The sequence below is a fragment of the Aulostomus chinensis genome, chromosome 11, assembly GCF_037954235.1.
Source record: "Aulostomus chinensis isolate RoL2024-O1b breed Wild chromosome 11, RoL_Achi_v1.0, whole genome shotgun sequence".
NCBI lineage: Eukaryota > Metazoa > Chordata > Actinopteri > Syngnathiformes > Aulostomidae > Aulostomus > Aulostomus chinensis.
In genome coordinates this window covers 11099793-11115790 of record NC_141330.1, presented here as the reverse complement: position 1 = coordinate 11115790, position 15998 = coordinate 11099793, and the positions used below count along the sequence as shown (strand labels likewise).

Genomic DNA, 15998 nt, shown 5'->3' with positions numbered 1-15998 from the left:
TGATATTAAGGAGTCAATTATGTATTAAGGGATTATTGGTGAGGAAAAAAACCTAGCTGCCAATAGCTGCCGTGTTTCAGGCCCTCGGTGATCACCATATCTGTGAAACTGAAACTTCCAAGATTTACACAGATTTTATTTCCAGTGAACAGAGGAGTGCAGACGCTTCGTCACCCACAGACACACCCAGTGCTTTTTCATATGCAGCTGATTTCTGATTGGCAGAACTCATAAAAATCAGCAGTCATACTGAAGCTTCCTGTCCAAGCTTTTTATTGCTGCACATGTAAACACGTGCATTCCCTTGTTCGTGCGAGAGGTCCATGCTGCAGGCATTTACGGGCGACCTTTTGCGGAGAGTAGCAAGTGGCATTCTATTCCAGTTTTACCAGTTTCTCCACCTTAGTTTTGGTTTGTAATCAGCATTTTTCTCCACGTGGGTCTGCACAGCTGAGTAGCAAACACACCAACTTAATGCATGCACCGTAGGTGACACACAATGGCCCCACACACACACATACACACAAGCAAAAATGTGATTCTTCAGCTTTTTCACGCTCTCCAGTTGGCGCCGTGAGACCTTTTCTCAACTCTTCTGCCATGGAAATAGATTAGCAGGCAGAACCTCCAGAGTGCCCTCAGGGTTTGAGAGAGTGTGTGCTGCTTCACCCTCCTTGCGGATTGTTTTACTCTCTCATGATTCCTCCTCATCCTCTTCTTCCTCGGCACTCTGCTTCTGCTGCTGCCCTTCAAAATGGGAACAGTGAGACAAGTGATATGCGGACAGCTACTCATTAGGCTGTCATAGGGCAGTCTTCAGAGCAAAACACTGTCAGCATGGATGAATACACACATTTCATCTTTAATATAAATCATTTGTCAGGTATCTCACTGACAACACAGCATGCAACAAAAGCAGCTTTTGCACAAAACTCATTTCAATAAAGTTGCATCTGTGTTTGCTAGCAGGATGATTTATTTAAATAATTGCCTTTAACTCGGTTTATTCACGGTGTTCTACATATTTTCACTTGTGCAGTGCAGCAGATGATGTGACAAACACATTTAAGAGAGAAACAGGTGGTGCAATAAGGATTTTATGGAGAGCTAATGTTTTTCCAGACAAAAAAAATGACACACACGCAGACATCTTTGGTCCTGTCGTAGCATGCTTGTTCACCCAGGCATTCATGCAACACACACAAACACACACACTCAACAGATCTGTGTGCATGTCAGTGTGGACTTAGAAGTGGTTTTGAATAACCTTATAAAGTGTCTATGTGTTTGATTTTGTGTGTGTGTGTGTGTGTGTGTGTGTGTGCGTGTGTGAGAGAGAGATTTGATGCAGTGACAGACAAAAATGTTTTCTGTTCACAAACCTCTGCCTGCGGCGCAGATCCATTTTGCTTGACAGCTTTACTGATTCCCTTTTTTTTCTGTGGGAAGAAGTATTGAGCACATTTTGAACACGTAGAGTTACTCAGGGGTTGTTATTTTGGGGAAGAATGTGTTTGTGTGTGCGCGTGTGTGTGTGGGACATACACCACTGCTGTGATGTGCAGAGGTACTGGGGAACGACAGGAGAAACAGCTGTTCAGGCTGTGCTTGCAGCAGCAAAACATTTCTGCAGCTTCTTGCACTGTTTGCACATTTGAGGCTGCATGTGAAATTTACTCTGCATGGCACTTTATCTTCAGCCAACTCAACACAAAACCGACTTTTATTAGCTTTCAAACGCTTTCATCAAACACAAACATAGGGATGCGTGATAATATCATCACATCATTGGTATCTGCATATATTTGTCTTTCTCATATATTGGCCCAGTTTTGCTCAAGTCCTTTGCTCATCATCTGTTTTTTATTATGAGGAAACAATGTTTGCAAATGTTTTACAAATAAATTGCAAGTATATTGCTTCTACCCACTGAAGAGTTATATCTACATTATAATGACTCATTATCCAAAAATCCTTTTGTGTTTATACATGGATATATTTGGTCAAAAATAACATTTTATCACCCAGACCCACTGCGGGGGAATATGTTTCGTCTTTCACAGTTCCAGTAGAACGTGTTCCAAAGAACACAGCCAAATTCAACATTCCTACAGACGTATATATTAGGTTCCACTCGTGTATTATTACTACTCCTGTTTTTGTGGGTGTGTTATGCCACCTTTGTATGTTTGCTAAGAATGCAGGTGTGTTCTCTCAGACAGATGAAAATGAGTCAACCATTTCTGTTTGAGCCGTGGAAGGATATTGTGACACAATGAAAAGACTGTTTGAGAACAAACAATCTGAAGCTAAAAGCTGTGGAACTGTAATATCTGACATGTCACCGCAGATTTGTTAGTCAGCGTTGACTCGAGGTGCACCTGTTGCTGAATCCTTTCACAGGACGGAGCAAATCTGGAACCAAGAGGCAATGTCGCCTCCTAGTGGTGGATTTGTAATGTTGTACAGCAGGACACAGTTACAAAGAGCTGCCTATTCACATGATAAGACAAATATTACGCAATGTGTGTTTTCCTCACCTCTTCTGGGTGGTAACAGCTTATTAAGACAACCTTCTAAGTACCAGTCCAACTGGCTGAACTGTCCCTCGTCTTATCCTGTAGTTGACCTCTCTCTCTCTCTTTCTCTCTCTCTCTCTGCTGCTGCTGCTGGGGAGTGAGGTGAGTCCCGACGCTCCACAGAATAGGATTATTAGCACTGTAGCTGTGGCACACTTGAGTAATTACAGGCACGCTTGTCTTTACACGCAGGAGGGAACTACACACTCATGAAGACATGAGTTCTCCCGAATCCCTGCTTACGTACGACTCTGCTGTCAATCACAACTCTGTAGCACATTACAATTCTAGCGCCGGTTGCATCTGGCCAGAAAAACAGAACATTTTTGCTTGGGGGGCATGACAGGTGACAAAGACAAATGTGTTTCACAAGAGGAGGAAGGTGATGATTGATATCAGTTATACATGATGATAATAATAATAATAATAATAATAATAATAATAATAATAATAATAATAATAATAATAAAAAGAGGCTTTAAATTTATTGCTTTACTGTCATGTTTACTGCATCTATACAAGAATTGCATATTTCCTCCTCATGACTTTAGCTTGTTGTTTGACACAAATGTACTCCACGTTACACTCAATATTTATTTACCGTTTTATTTTTTTCCATGATATGATAGAAACATTCTGCCAGCAAGGCAAAATCTAAAGAGGGAGGTTGTGTTTTCGGAGATGCTACAATCTAAAATCATTCAAGTGCTGTGCTGAAGACGTCATTCAGAGAGATATGATACGCACAACAAAGCAGAAAGGACTCACAACCTTCCTGCTAACGCACAAACTCACCAAAAAAGTCATATACCAAAATACTACCAGGCCATTTGAAACTATATTACAATATAGACAATCTCTTGCATTGAAGTACTGACATAACTGAGCTGTTACATTCCTCAAATATACATTTATTAGTTGCACAAAAAAAAAAAATTCAAACTTTATAAAATTGAGAGCTAATAAAATAAATAAGCAGCTTATGCTTCAACTGGGTAGCTTCTCATCATTTCTCTCCTATCACGTCGTCACGCATAAACCTAAAACACACCACAGTTTAACAAAGAACGCCATCTACATTTCACCCAAATATAAAACATCAAGATGTACCCGCATGTTTCCAGAAGTCGCCCGGTATAGTAAGAACATTACTTTTTACTTTGCTGTCACTTTCGCAAAACACTGTGAGCATGTTTGTGACAGCGTAACGACACGCGAGTTCTTCTGAAATGCAGAACGAATTCCTACTGAGACACAAAAACCTGTGATCCTGCGAGAAGTCAACTCCAAGTGTACGCGCACGTCTCTAATTCAGCTTTACTCCTCATCTGGTATCGTTATTCCAGTATAGAAATGAATCCAAGTTAAACCTGCATGCGACGTTGGTCCGACTGCTGGATAAAGAGTAGTGTCAAGGGTAGAATTGTCATACGTTGCGAACAGATTTTCTTTACAGGTAGTTAAGGTGTTTGACGTTCCCTGTTATTTATGCATAGTCTTAATTCACTTCAGCCATGATGTCCGTAAGAGAGAAGGAAAACAGGAAAAGAAACAGAAAGAAATAAACAGCTCGGAGACGTTATATATCGTGCAAATACACCTCGTACACAGCAGCGCTCCTCTCCTGGGCGCCAGCTGGTTGAGGGTAAATTGAAGTAAATCGAAAAAACAATCTTCTAGTGCACAACAGGGAACTCTGATTGACACTTTCTTACTGTTGCATTAAAAACAAAAGGAGCGAAGGACAAGTTCGGTACACGGCTCACTCAGGATTGCCATCAGGTGAACCTGTAATATCATCAGGTGCTGACTGTTCTGCAGAACTGGGCTTTCTGTCTTATTCCATTTCTTCAGACTGCTTTGTATTCAGTTATTGTCAACTTCAGATTGTGGGCCAGACGGCTCTGCTGCCTGGAATTAAAACATCAATCAAATCAGTTATTGATGAGGGAGCATATTGGATATGGACAGCCATCAGGTGGGCTGAGGCCATCACACTGAGTACTTGTTTAAAACAGGTTTGATTGTCTGACTGTGACCTGCTCTGTAAGGACAACCCGACACCCTCCTGGCACAGCTCTGCCCCCACCTGCGAAGAGGAGGTATTACACCTAATATCTTCTCCGTAATAGCAATTACCTTCTATGATTTTTAAATGTATGTCATTTATAGCTTCTTTTTTCTTACAAATATTTTCCCAATATGATGAGTGTATTTTTTTTTACATTTTGTGGAAATGAGCGCCCCCTACAATCAGTCATACTGTTCATCATATGAAAATGCTTCTTGTTTGGATCGTCTTTAAACTCCTATACTGGACACTTACAGGCATCAGTGTCTTTTATTTTTTTGTCTTTTTGAGATGTTGCTCTACCGTGAGCTTTTATTGCTTTTGCCAAATCCTGATGAAGAACAAAGTTGAAGCCGTGTGATCACCTGGGTTGGTTTGTCTGTTAGCAGGATTATTCAAAAATCTTGGAAAAGACATTGATGAAATTTGTTGTTTGAAGGAGAAAATGTTAGGGAAACAATTGATCCCGTTTTAAAATTGATCTGCATCTGATGAGGGCGTGTTGCCTCGGCGGGGGTTTGCAGTCTCAAGGTGTCCTCTGGTTCTGAACACATCCTGGTGTGCACTTAAAGATTGTTGTTTGATTTGATTGAGACATTTTATATCATCGGGCCCAGAATGGCTGCAGGAGAGAACACATCAAATATTTGCAGTGAGATCGAAAAAATATGACATCAAAATGAAGATTATTACTATGTTAGCAGATGTTCAAGGCAATTCATTGCTAGAGTAGCATCCGTCTGGTTTCTCTCATTACTGTGAATGAGACAAGAGACCCACTTTGATTACCCTGTCAACTGCACTGACATATTATTCCTCCCTTAATTCATTTACTTCGATTTGTTGCTCGTGTTTGGATGGTTACCCTCCGTGGCGGGGGCTCCTCGACGCTCCGATTGGCCACTAGATCCTGCAGCTGCAAGGCCCCTCCTCCGATGAAGCAAAAGGCTGGACACACAGGAGCGGAACAATCCACAAGTCCCTCCCACAGGATACGCAACGAGTGGGCATCGTAGAAGGTGACCCGTCCTTTATCGCAGTCCAGACACACTCCTAGTCTGGGTGGTAGCGGAGCCGTGTGAGCGTGTGGCAGGTTGCTGTGGCTGCTACTGTGGGAGTGCATCCCCCCCTGGCTCTGACTGTCCCCGTGGCTCTGGCTGTGTCCATGTCCTTGGGGAAGCAGGATCTTACCCATGCCCATGGTGAGGAAACAGAAGGGAGGGGAGTCCTGGCCGTCCTCGCCTCCGCTGTCATGCCCGCTGTCTGGGTCACAACTGGTGGAGGCAGATGGGAAGAAGGGAAAATTTGGCTGAATAGGAGAAATGCTAATGTTTTGGACTACAAATATGAATACCAATGTGAAAAACTACATAAAGTGGCCCATTTCTCTTGGATATCTGTGATTTGATTTCTACGAACTGAAAAGTATTCCAAACTATAATAAAACACCATACTACCTTTTTATATTTACAGTCGCAAACACTGTAGCACTGTGATTAACAACGATTACTGTAAGTGCAAATTAGTGATGCACGATTTGGGATTTTTTTTTCTTTTGCCAATATCTGAAAAGCCAATATTTTACCTCAAACACAAGAATGCCACAAAATCAATAAATACTGCTTTACACTATGTAAAGTACCAATTCTGATTGGGCCACAAATGTTTTAATATCACAGTAAAATCAATTCTATCAAGGTAAATCACTTTGTTTTCCAGATTGATGGCGGTGCATATTTGACAACAGATTTGCTGGCGATAATCTCAAGACTATATTAGAACAGAGGGAGTTACTTACCGAGGACTGGCCATGTCCTGGGGGAGATGGAACCATTCCTGAAGTTTAACCTCCTGTCCTACTCCAACCTGCATCAGGGGGAAACAAAACAGAAAGACAGAAAGCAACAGCTGTGAGGAATTCCAGTCAGAGTCTATCAACTATTTTATTAAACAGTAGGTTACAAAACCTGATCAAATTTGATCTCTTTCAACCATTGCACATACACTCAAGAAACTGGATTGAATTGTGTGTACAACATGTCCAGAAAAATACTGCTAATATCTAAATCTTGAGTCTTTGTTCAATGTGATATTACCCTTCTTGTTATCATATGTCATCCAAATCTGTCAAAACCAACAGTATCCCTCTCACCTTGACCAGGTAGGAGCCGGGCTCCACCGAGCATGCCCAGTAATGTCTCCCTTGAGTGACAGCCAAGTCAGCCACCAGCAGGTCAGATGTCAGGTGGCAGGAAGTAAGGGTGCGGTCGGCGGCCTGCAGGAGGGAGAGGCCTGGCACGCTGCGGGCATAAGTCTGGCCTCTACCTAGAGCGAGCCTGTCAGCATGCAACCCCCAACGAGAGTCCAAGGAGAAACTCAAGACTGGGAGGGGAGGACAGGAGAGGAGAGACGGCATAACAGGAGGGAAAAATTCAGGTAAAGAGGGACAGAGGGAGCAAAGCAAAGGAAAGGAGTCGAGAGGGAGGAAGAGGGTTAGATTCTGCAGCTGAGACAAAGAAACGCTAGTGTGAAGATCTAAAGCTGAGAAAAACAAAGACTGAGGTAGACACATAGAAAGAAAAAACATCTTTGGCAGACAAATCCACATTGATTCAATTAATATGAAAATTATGAGCATATGAATTTGAGAAAATAGTGAATGACAGACCTGTAGCAAGAAAGAGAAAGGCAGAAATAGTCTGACTGGGATGAAACTGGAATCCAGAACAAATAAAAGTAGAGGATTTGATGCAGAATGTGAAATTAAAAAGGTGGGAATGGAGAAAATCAGGGGATGGAAGAGAAAAAAAATAACATTAGTCAACCAATTAAAATGAAATCACTACAAAAATAAGCATTTTAAGACATCTGAAAAAAAAAATTCACTTGGGCTGGGAATTAGCAAGGACCTCAAGCTTCGATTTCAATACTTTTGGGTTCACTATTGATTCTACACTTTCAAAAGTCAATATTCTTAGACGTGGCTGACAGATATACTCATAGAGTGTACAATAGCGCCTTATAAGATTTACACTATTTCTCAGTTAAAGACTTTTTTTTATTGAGCAAAGAATGAACAAGTCAAAATATGCTGTTTTATGGAGGTCGCAGGATTTTACGCATGCAAAACAACAAATAATGTCATCAAAATTGTCTAAATCCATATTGAATCGCAAAAATGTATATTTCACTAGTGATTAACACATTTTTAACCCATCAGCCCTAGTTTTACCTTACTTCCAAATCAAAATCATTTGTTTAAATCAAATAGACAACATACAATACTGTTTTCTTAATTCATGAGGAAAAAATACATATAAAAAAAGATTCTACTTGTTTTTAAAAGAATGGAACATGTATGATATGTGAAAATTCCATACATGGTGTTGACAGTCTCACCGGGTGCTGGTGGAGTGTGGAGGTAAATCTCTTCACTGTAATCTCCAAACCCAGCCTTGTTGCAGCCTCTCACCCGGAGCACATAGACGCTGTCCATGTGCAGCTGGTTGATCACCGCACTGGTTCCTCTCACGTCATCCACGCGCTGCCATGCCGTCATGGTAGTTGGGGATCTGGTGCCGCCCCACGTGGCTCCGGCTACGCCTGCTCGTCGTTGGTATTCTACAGAGAAGTGCCAAGCTGGGGCTGAGTCCTGAGGGAGGCGCCAGCACAAAAACAGCTGGTCGTACGCTAGCGTTTTCTGGGTGTCGATGACTGGCGCCAGTGGTGCTGTGAAAAAGGTAAAGCCAGGGAGATGCACTGTCCATTAATGTGTCTCAAAAATGGAACTCTTATCTGGTTTGCTTCAGGAAAGAAAATGTCCTCACCTTGTATAAAATCCAAGCTGCTGATGAGCTTGACCTCTTTTGATGCATCAAGGTGAAAGTGTCTGAAGGAGGGATCAGCAGACAGAGAGAAACACTGGAGGTGTTCGATTGCCTTCACCAGCCTTAAAATGAGAAAGAGTCATAGTCAAAGTCTGAATAAAGCATTCAAATAAGAAGAAAGACGGGCCAAAAGGCATCTGCGAAAGCTACCTGTTGTGAGTAACCCTGGCAGCCTGCACAAAACAGGGTGGGTCTGTCTCCTTGAGCAGCTCTTGAGTGTAAGTCATCATGCCAGCCTGGTCCAGCAGGCTTTGCCTCTCTGAGACCTGTCCAGACAGGGCCTCTTCCCTCCTGCTGCGGGATCCCTCCAGCGCAAGAGCCAAAGTTCCTTGACGCTCTGCTACAGCCGCTCCGAGCTCCCGAATACAGTGAGTCAGCTGCCGTAGAGCTACGGCGCTGTTAGCCTGCAGAGACAGAAGGAGGAGAAAGCAGAAGAAATGATGCAGGGGTGGAGAAGCTGTTGGTCCTGGGGTCTGAGATGACAGTCAGGATGACGGACTGAGATGACAGTTAATTTGGTGCTGTCAATCTGTAGGTCATATTGTGGTAGGCTGGCTGGTGACAAGGACTTAATAAAAACAGACAGATGCACAGATATTTTGGGCTCTTTCCTGACTGAGACGAGAGTCAGAATGACCAAGATCAAAGTCAGAGATAACAGCTAGAATTCAAAGACCAAGGTGAGATGCTTATGTCACACAACCCGTGGCCCCACCCAACAGGAGGTGCTTCACTCGTTCAATCAAAGGAAATTAATAATCATTGTTTTGTTAACTACAGCATATTGTCAGTAACAGAATGTTAGTTTACCACGAGGGATCAGACATCCAAACATTTGACACCCAACAACAATCAAATGACAGGGGGCCCTAACAGGCATTACTACACATGAAGGCCAATATTTCCGCACATTTCCATGAGGAAGATGAGCAAAGCAAAAACAGTGCACCTCCATTTGTTTGATGGCAGCTTCCACTTGAGTGATCTGACTCTGTATCATCTCCTGGTTGGCCAGAATGTAGTTGACTTCCTTGGTGACCTTGTCCTGTGGAGCACCAAGGACAAGATTCATTGTCATTATTTTATTTCAAGAGAATAAATGCAGTGATCCTGACAGTCAGCACAGTCAGTCACCTTGAGGGCCTGGTAGGCCTGTGTTATGGGTAACACTTTGTGTCCATGGTGGACACGGCGGAGCTTACAGAGCGGGCATAGTAACCTCTGGCAGCTCCGGCAGTACCACTGGAGCCTCTCCTGGTCATGCTCTGTGCATGTTAGGACCTGCGGAACCACAAAGGATTATGGCACCATAATAATAGAGGAGGCACCCTGCAGCGTACACACTGACGGACAAACCTTTGGCCGGAAGTTGTTGGTAGGTAGAATATGCTCGTGTTGGGCTCTGGGAGTTCCCCAGGGGTGGTAGAGTTTGAAACACTCATTGCAGAAGTTGGACTTGCAATCCGCACAGCCCTTAGTGGCCTCCAGGGACTGAGGAGGTTTACAGAATCCACACATGATGGCTATGCTGCCCAGACTCACAGTGTGTCTGTACCTGGAGGGAAAACAGGGAGGCAACCAGACTGTGAAGTGCAGTGAAATGAGAGAGAAAAGACTGAGCCTTCTAATTATAATAGCAGGGGGATGGAGCTGGCTGGTGTTTGTGCTGTTCTCTTTTAGAAATATAACTCTTTAACTGCTGACCTGGATACATCACCAGCAGCTGCCTTGTTAGTACATCCTGCGAGGCACAAGATGTTCCTGACCAACATAACCATCGCCTGGGAAGGAAGACTCATCAAAACTGATGCGTGTGAATCTGTCCTGACATCTCTGACTACAGATTCAAATGCACTTTGATCTTTGAGCTCTATTGGAATTGATTGATGAAGACGAATTATATTTATTTTTCCCCCAAAAAACTTGCTGGTCTGATTCATCCATTTTCCACCGTTGTGAAACTTTTTTGCTGTTAGGTTACGCCTCGGCTCAGGAGCAAATGAAAGATTCATTACTAAAACTCCTTCCAGCAAATGATTTCCTGTCCCATTTATAAAGCGGCATCGACTAAGAGCTTCACTCGCCGACTTCAATCCTAGATTGCATGACTGCTTAAAGGGGGTTTTTCAAAACCCCCGATTGCTGTGATTCTGAGACGACATCATCAAAGGGTGAAATAAACCTGTACCGCATTTATGAACGAGCCTGTCTTTGCGTCTGTGCTTGTGTATTTACCTCTCAACAATCCGCTCCAAAGTGAGGTTACGGAGACAGTCTGCCAGGCCTTTCTCACCAAGCTCCACGTCCTGCTGACAGGAAGGACATGGGAACAGCATGGGGGGAGGGGCTGCGTCCTTCCGCCTTCGCCCTGGGTATGTTCCACATACTGGGAGAGGGATGCAGGTGAGGAGAGGATGAATGGGAAGGGGACAAAACACAAACAAATGGAGGAAAATCAAAGGCAAGTTTATGAAATGACAGATTTCAAAGCGAGCGATTCGTAATAGAAGTTTTTTCGATGCTGGGAAAAACCCGCAAACTTGTTTCTATTATTTATAGAGTTGCAAACGGATGAAGTTTCAGGTAAATTTCTGACAAGTTCGGAGTCATTTTTGGTAAATGGGAAAAAAAAGCATATATCTATCTATCTATCTATCTATCTATCTAGATAGATAGATAGATAGATAGATAGATAGATAGATAGATAGATAGATAGATAGATAGATATGGGAAGTGACAGGTATATCTAGAAATTAAAGTGAATTAATGTGAATATATGGTAACTGGGGTAACTCATACTAACTCTAGTTAGAAGTGTACTGTGGATTCTTCAGTGACGTGCACTGATAATTAGCGTCTTCCATTTCAAAATGTGTACCATAAATATTCACATGGACATCTGTTAACGAGAATACACAGTGCTTATATTATAGATAAATACAGTTTAAATTGACCAAAACAATGCTTTGGGGGAGTCTCCAATTTGGAATATTCCTGGAATTTGTATCATATGTCAATCAAATTCACCTGTTCTCAAGGTCCGGTCCAGACGGTCAGGGGTCCTGGGGGTGGGTCTGCGTGCCTGTCGAGGTGAGCGAGTGTTGGGTGTGGAGGCTGGTGAGTTTGGCTCTGGGGGGAGGTCCGGAGGGGGATAGCCTCTTTGAACCAGCACCTCAGCCGCGCACAGTAAACACACACTGTGCTGGCACGGTAGAAGGACAGGCTGCTTCACCATCTCATCACACACCGGGCAGTGCAGCTCCTGCTCCATACTCTTCATGTTGGACTGGAGAGGAAAGGGAGAGGAGAACTTAGTACTGAGTCGGATCAGATAAAAGGCTGAGTCACTGGAATAAGTGAAGGTTCCACTGCTATTTACATTCTCTATCTACTGGGACCTAAAAATGTATTAGGGTGTGTAGGAGGCGGCTGCTGGAAAAACTGTAAACGCTGGTTATGTAGGCTGGAAAAGGAAATACACAGAGCAGGGAGGGGGAATGTGGAAAAACTACTTCCCAGAAATTGGTTAGCCAAACCACGAAGGCAGGGTCCTCCAACTCCAACCTTCTGTATATTCGCTTGTAAGCTCTGGAGTGAGGCGGTTTTAGAGCATCAAATCAATAGGTTTTCTTTTTTCCCATTATGCTTTTACACGAGCCATGCAGATCGAGGTCATGCATCATGTGTTGCATCTGCTAAAAGCAGCATCCCGTTTCTATGACAACGTGCATCATCTCGACTCTCTCATCCTGCACGGCCCGTAACCCACGACGGCGCTAGTGCAAGCCAACATATTGGTGACATTTACACATCAAGTGCTTCGTCCGATTCAACGTTTAGGGTCCGGTAGGAATCATCGGGGGCCTTCACTATTGTGTCTCTCTGTGGCCCACAGCTGGGAGGCGGTCTGGGGCTTAAAACAAAAAACATATCAATTTTTCAATAACTGCAAAAAAAAAATGCTCGAATGGAGAATTGTGCTAATAGTCCAATGCAAGCACAGGTTGGGACAGGACGTATGTTAACACTGATGGAATTGCCTCTCAATGAATACAACAAATATAGATTTTTTTTTTTATAAGCAATTGGAACAGAATAAACGAGTGCCGTACTTACACTAATTCGAACCAACGCGTCCATGATAGAGGTAAAGGTTTGTAACTCTGCTTCCGCCATGCTTGCGCGATGCCCGGCTTATCCGTGAGACGGACTCTGTGTTACTGAAGAGAACCAGGGGCAAGTGTACCCAGGGAGGCCCCTGACGAGCACCGCTGCAGGCACAACAGTATCGTTCAATTGCGCACACGTTCTTCGCTGCTGCTGCTCCTCCACGCTGACTCCTGGGGGGAACAAACGAATTGGGGGGGGGGGGGGTGATCGCGGTCAAGGGAGCAGTCGTTGGCAAATTTCTGGTCAAACCACAGACTGAAAAACAGACGCGGTTTCTATTTGATGCGCATCTACTCGTGCACTTACGGCGTCAGTACTACGGGTACTTAAAGTAACCAAAACAGACCACATTCGCAAAACAGCACTTCAATTAAATTTCCCTCTGCAACAGACAGTTGAGCATTAAAATGTGGGAGATGAAGGAGAGTAAGATGATCCGTGACAAATACGTTATACCTCTTCCGTTGTAGGTCTTTGTCCTTCGGTGCAAGACCAAAGACTGTGAAATGGTTTAAGTCAGGGTTGGTGACATTTTTCTGGTCGATGTTGCATCCAAGACGCTCTCATGAAGCCACAGTAACGAAAATGTGTATGTATCATTAGAGAAATTTCGATGGTTTTGGTGCATTATCTCGATGACAATAGTGTCAATAACGTGCAGCAGCCTTTTGTTCTAGCAAGTCTTCAGCAGTTCCATATATGACCGCTAGATGATAGTGTTGTCCATTTAAACAATTCTCTCTTATTGGCGTCTGTGTTCGGTCGGAACTTTTGAACGATAGTTGTTCGACCGACCAATAAAGACAAGAACGCACTGACTCGCCCGTTGTCTTAGCAACCACAGCGCTGAAGTCTGTTTTGCTTTGTTGGTAATGTGTTGGCTTAGTCTCGTTAATGTCGCAACAAATGACTTAATCTCTTTGTTCACGTGTCTAATATTTGCCGCGAGCAATGGCGCTGTTTTCGTCACGATTAAGGTTATCTTAGATACATTGCTGTAGTTAGGAGCTAACTGGGTAGGATGTGTAAAGCTAGCTAGAGGCGAGGTACATCCACCAGTGTTCGCACGTTGCGATTTACTTTAGCTTAAACATTGGCTAATAAAACTAATAGCAGCAGTTTAACATGTCGGCTGTCAGCAGCCTCATCCCTGCACGCTTCCTGACTATAACAGCTCACCTTGTCATTGTGATCACTATCTTTTGGTCGAGGGTAAGTAAGACTTTTTTAATTTAAAACAGTTTTATTCATTTTAAAGCAATAATTCATTTTACCCTCTCATCGATTTAAGAGAGAGTCCTTTGTCCGTCCCTTCTTCACAGGAGAATAATGTGAAGGCCTGCTTGCCTCTGGATTACACACAAGAGCAATATGACGACGAAGACAGAAAGTGAGGGAGTTTATGACACACAATATATGACACACATATAATATATACATACTCGTCCACACACACACTGTGTGTGTATGTGTATATATGTAGACACAATACAATGCTAATATTATATTTCTCTTTCTTTGTGACAGGTTGGTGGTAGGATTGGCAATCACGCTCGCTCTGTTTGCTGTTGAGTTGGCTGGCTTCTTCTCAGGAGTGTCCATGTTCAACAACTGCCAAAGTCTCCTGTGTATCCTTCATGTTAACCTACTGTGATGGTGAAGTTGTTGACATACTGCATGTGTATGAAGGATGACAAGTATACAGATCTTGACCAAAGCCTGTTTTTTTGTGGGGTTTGCTTGTTTTTTTTATACTTAAAAAAAATAATCATTGTCTCTAACCTACTACATGTCCCGCCCATTTCCCTTGTTGTGTTTGTTGTTTGATATCACAAAAGCTCCCTGGTTACTGACCCTCAAACTTGCACTGCACTTCCTCAGAGTACCAACATTGTAATAATATAACTGAGATGTTTTTATGAGCCTTAAACTGAAACTTTGACATTTTAACTCAAGGAGCAGCAATTATGTATTTACCTCCTGGACAGAATATTTAGTCCAAATTCATTCTAGCTAGTTGTCTCAAGACAGCCCAACAAATCAGTGTCCCATGTGGAGGCCTCATGTGTCGAGTACAACTGGACACGGGACACAGCGTATACATAAACTCAGCTGAGTCCTCCGTTGTAATTCCATGACTAATGTACGAAAGCAACAGGAGTCCATGCCAGCGCCTCAGTGGCTCTGCTTTTCTTTCAGTTTGAGCAGTGGGAGTGTCACATCTACTGGTGGATCCTCGCCATCTGCAGGTTAGTGTCAACATTCCTGAAAATGTTATTTCCCTAACAGATGTTTGACCCAGCACTGGCAGTCCACTGCAGCGCCTCCGTCTCCTTGTCTTACTTTGTGTTTGAGAGGTGGGAATGCTGGACATATTGGGTTATTTTTGCCATCTGCAGGTTGGTGTATGTTTGTTGATGTGTAATTGGTGGTAGAGGACGAGGGTTTGAATAAAAGCAGGACAGTTATGTGTTGTGGCTGTCTCCTCCTACATTTCCATCTCTGTCTCCTGTCTAGTGTGCTGCCTGCCTCTGTGGAGATTCTTCTGTTTATTGCCATATTTGGATTGAAGAAGAAGCCAGTATGAAAGACAGTCCTGATGTAGAGGTTTTTGGTTTCAGTACATCAAAGAGTTCACAGATGTCCTAGAACACAGCTGAACAGATTTCCTGTCATTGAAAAAACACGTGGAACATCAGAAGAACAGGTTGGCTAAAAAATTCAGCAGACTTCTCCAAAGTTGATTATGTTGCTGGCATGCCAGCTATTGTAGGTCACTACTGTAGGAACCCTGCACCAGCACAAGGTAGGCCAGTTATCAGTTTGTCAAGTACAGAGAATTGGGCTGCCATCTGTGGTATACTCTTGACAGCAGACATCAGAGGAATCTGTAAGCCACTTGGTCGATTTTTTTTTTCCAACAGTGATAAGTTTGGTGAATTGAGTTTCTATAGCATTTTTTTTTTTTTTACTATTTAGCTTTTGAAATGTTTCATTTGTAGTTTTAAAAAGATGTATCAGTTGTTACTTTATTATGTCAAGAAATAAAGCAAATTCGTTTGTAAAATGCAGTTATGTTTGCTGTTAGACTGTCAAAATTCTCATGAAAACATAAATGCTTTTAAAATGCTACTTTGTACACCAAATACATTTTCTACAATGTTTCCTTGTCAGTGGTTGTCTTGTTATTTTGTCTTTTCTGTCGGGACACAGCGTGTTCACCAATGTAAAGATTAATAATTCATTTACAAATCGGTACAAATTATTTCGTGCTCTTGAATTAAAGTCGCA

The 15998-nt window shown here is 42.9% G+C and overlaps 2 protein-coding genes across 3 annotated transcripts; one reads left to right on the top strand and one right to left on the bottom strand.

Moving 5' to 3' along the window:
• Positions 1 to 1236: 1236 nt before the first annotated feature.
• On the bottom strand, positions 1237 to 13360 carry trim46a (tripartite motif containing 46a). The gene is made up of 13 exons (XM_086218416.1): positions 13164 to 13360; positions 12654 to 12877; positions 11565 to 11823; positions 10773 to 10923; positions 9894 to 10092; positions 9672 to 9818; positions 9487 to 9582; positions 8688 to 8941; positions 8478 to 8599; positions 8050 to 8379; positions 6803 to 7032; positions 6449 to 6516; positions 1237 to 5924 (listed from the first exon to the last, which is right to left on the bottom strand). The coding sequence occupies exons 2-13, from the start codon at positions 12711 to 12713 to the stop codon at positions 5477 to 5479; spliced, it is 2364 nt and encodes a 787-aa protein (XP_086074542.1). The 5' UTR covers positions 12714 to 12877; positions 13164 to 13360; the 3' UTR covers positions 1237 to 5476.
• LOC147253308 (transmembrane protein 107-like) lies at positions 13018 to 15884 on the top strand. Of its 2 annotated transcripts, none has more exons than XM_086218418.1 (5): positions 13018 to 13919; positions 14030 to 14097; positions 14235 to 14335; positions 15010 to 15106; positions 15225 to 15884. In XM_086218418.1, the coding sequence occupies exons 1-5, from the start codon at positions 13833 to 13835 to the stop codon at positions 15292 to 15294; spliced, it is 423 nt and encodes a 140-aa protein (XP_086074544.1). In that variant the 5' UTR covers positions 13018 to 13832; the 3' UTR covers positions 15295 to 15884. The 2 variants fall into 2 exon arrangements, with proteins under 2 accessions (XP_086074544.1, XP_086074543.1); XM_086218417.1 differs by lacking the exon at positions 15010 to 15106 and adding an exon at positions 14860 to 14956 and having other exon boundaries at positions 13023 to 13919.
• The last annotated feature ends 114 nt before the right edge of the window (positions 15885 to 15998 follow it).

Coding starts and splice junctions, on each gene's coding strand:
- LOC147253308 (XM_086218418.1), top strand. CDS start 13,833: ATGTCGGCTGTCAGCAGCCTCATCCCTGCACGCTTCCTGACTATAACA. Junction 14,098..14,234: donor TATGACGACGAAGACAGAAA/GTGAGGGAGTTT, acceptor TCTTTGTGACAG/GTTGGTGGTAGGATTGGCAA. Junction 15,107..15,224: donor GTTATTTTTGCCATCTGCAG/GTTGGTGTATGT, acceptor TCTCCTGTCTAG/TGTGCTGCCTGCCTCTGTGG.
- trim46a (XM_086218416.1), bottom strand. CDS start 12,713: ATGGCGGAAGCAGAGTTACAAACCTTTACCTCTATCATGGACGCGTTG. Junction 9,819..9,893: donor CCAACAACTTCCGGCCAAAG/GTTTGTCCGTCA, acceptor GTGGTTCCGCAG/GTCCTAACATGCACAGAGCA. Junction 5,925..6,448: donor CAGGACATGGCCAGTCCTCG/GTAAGTAACTCC, acceptor TGCCTCCACCAG/TTGTGACCCAGACAGCGGGC.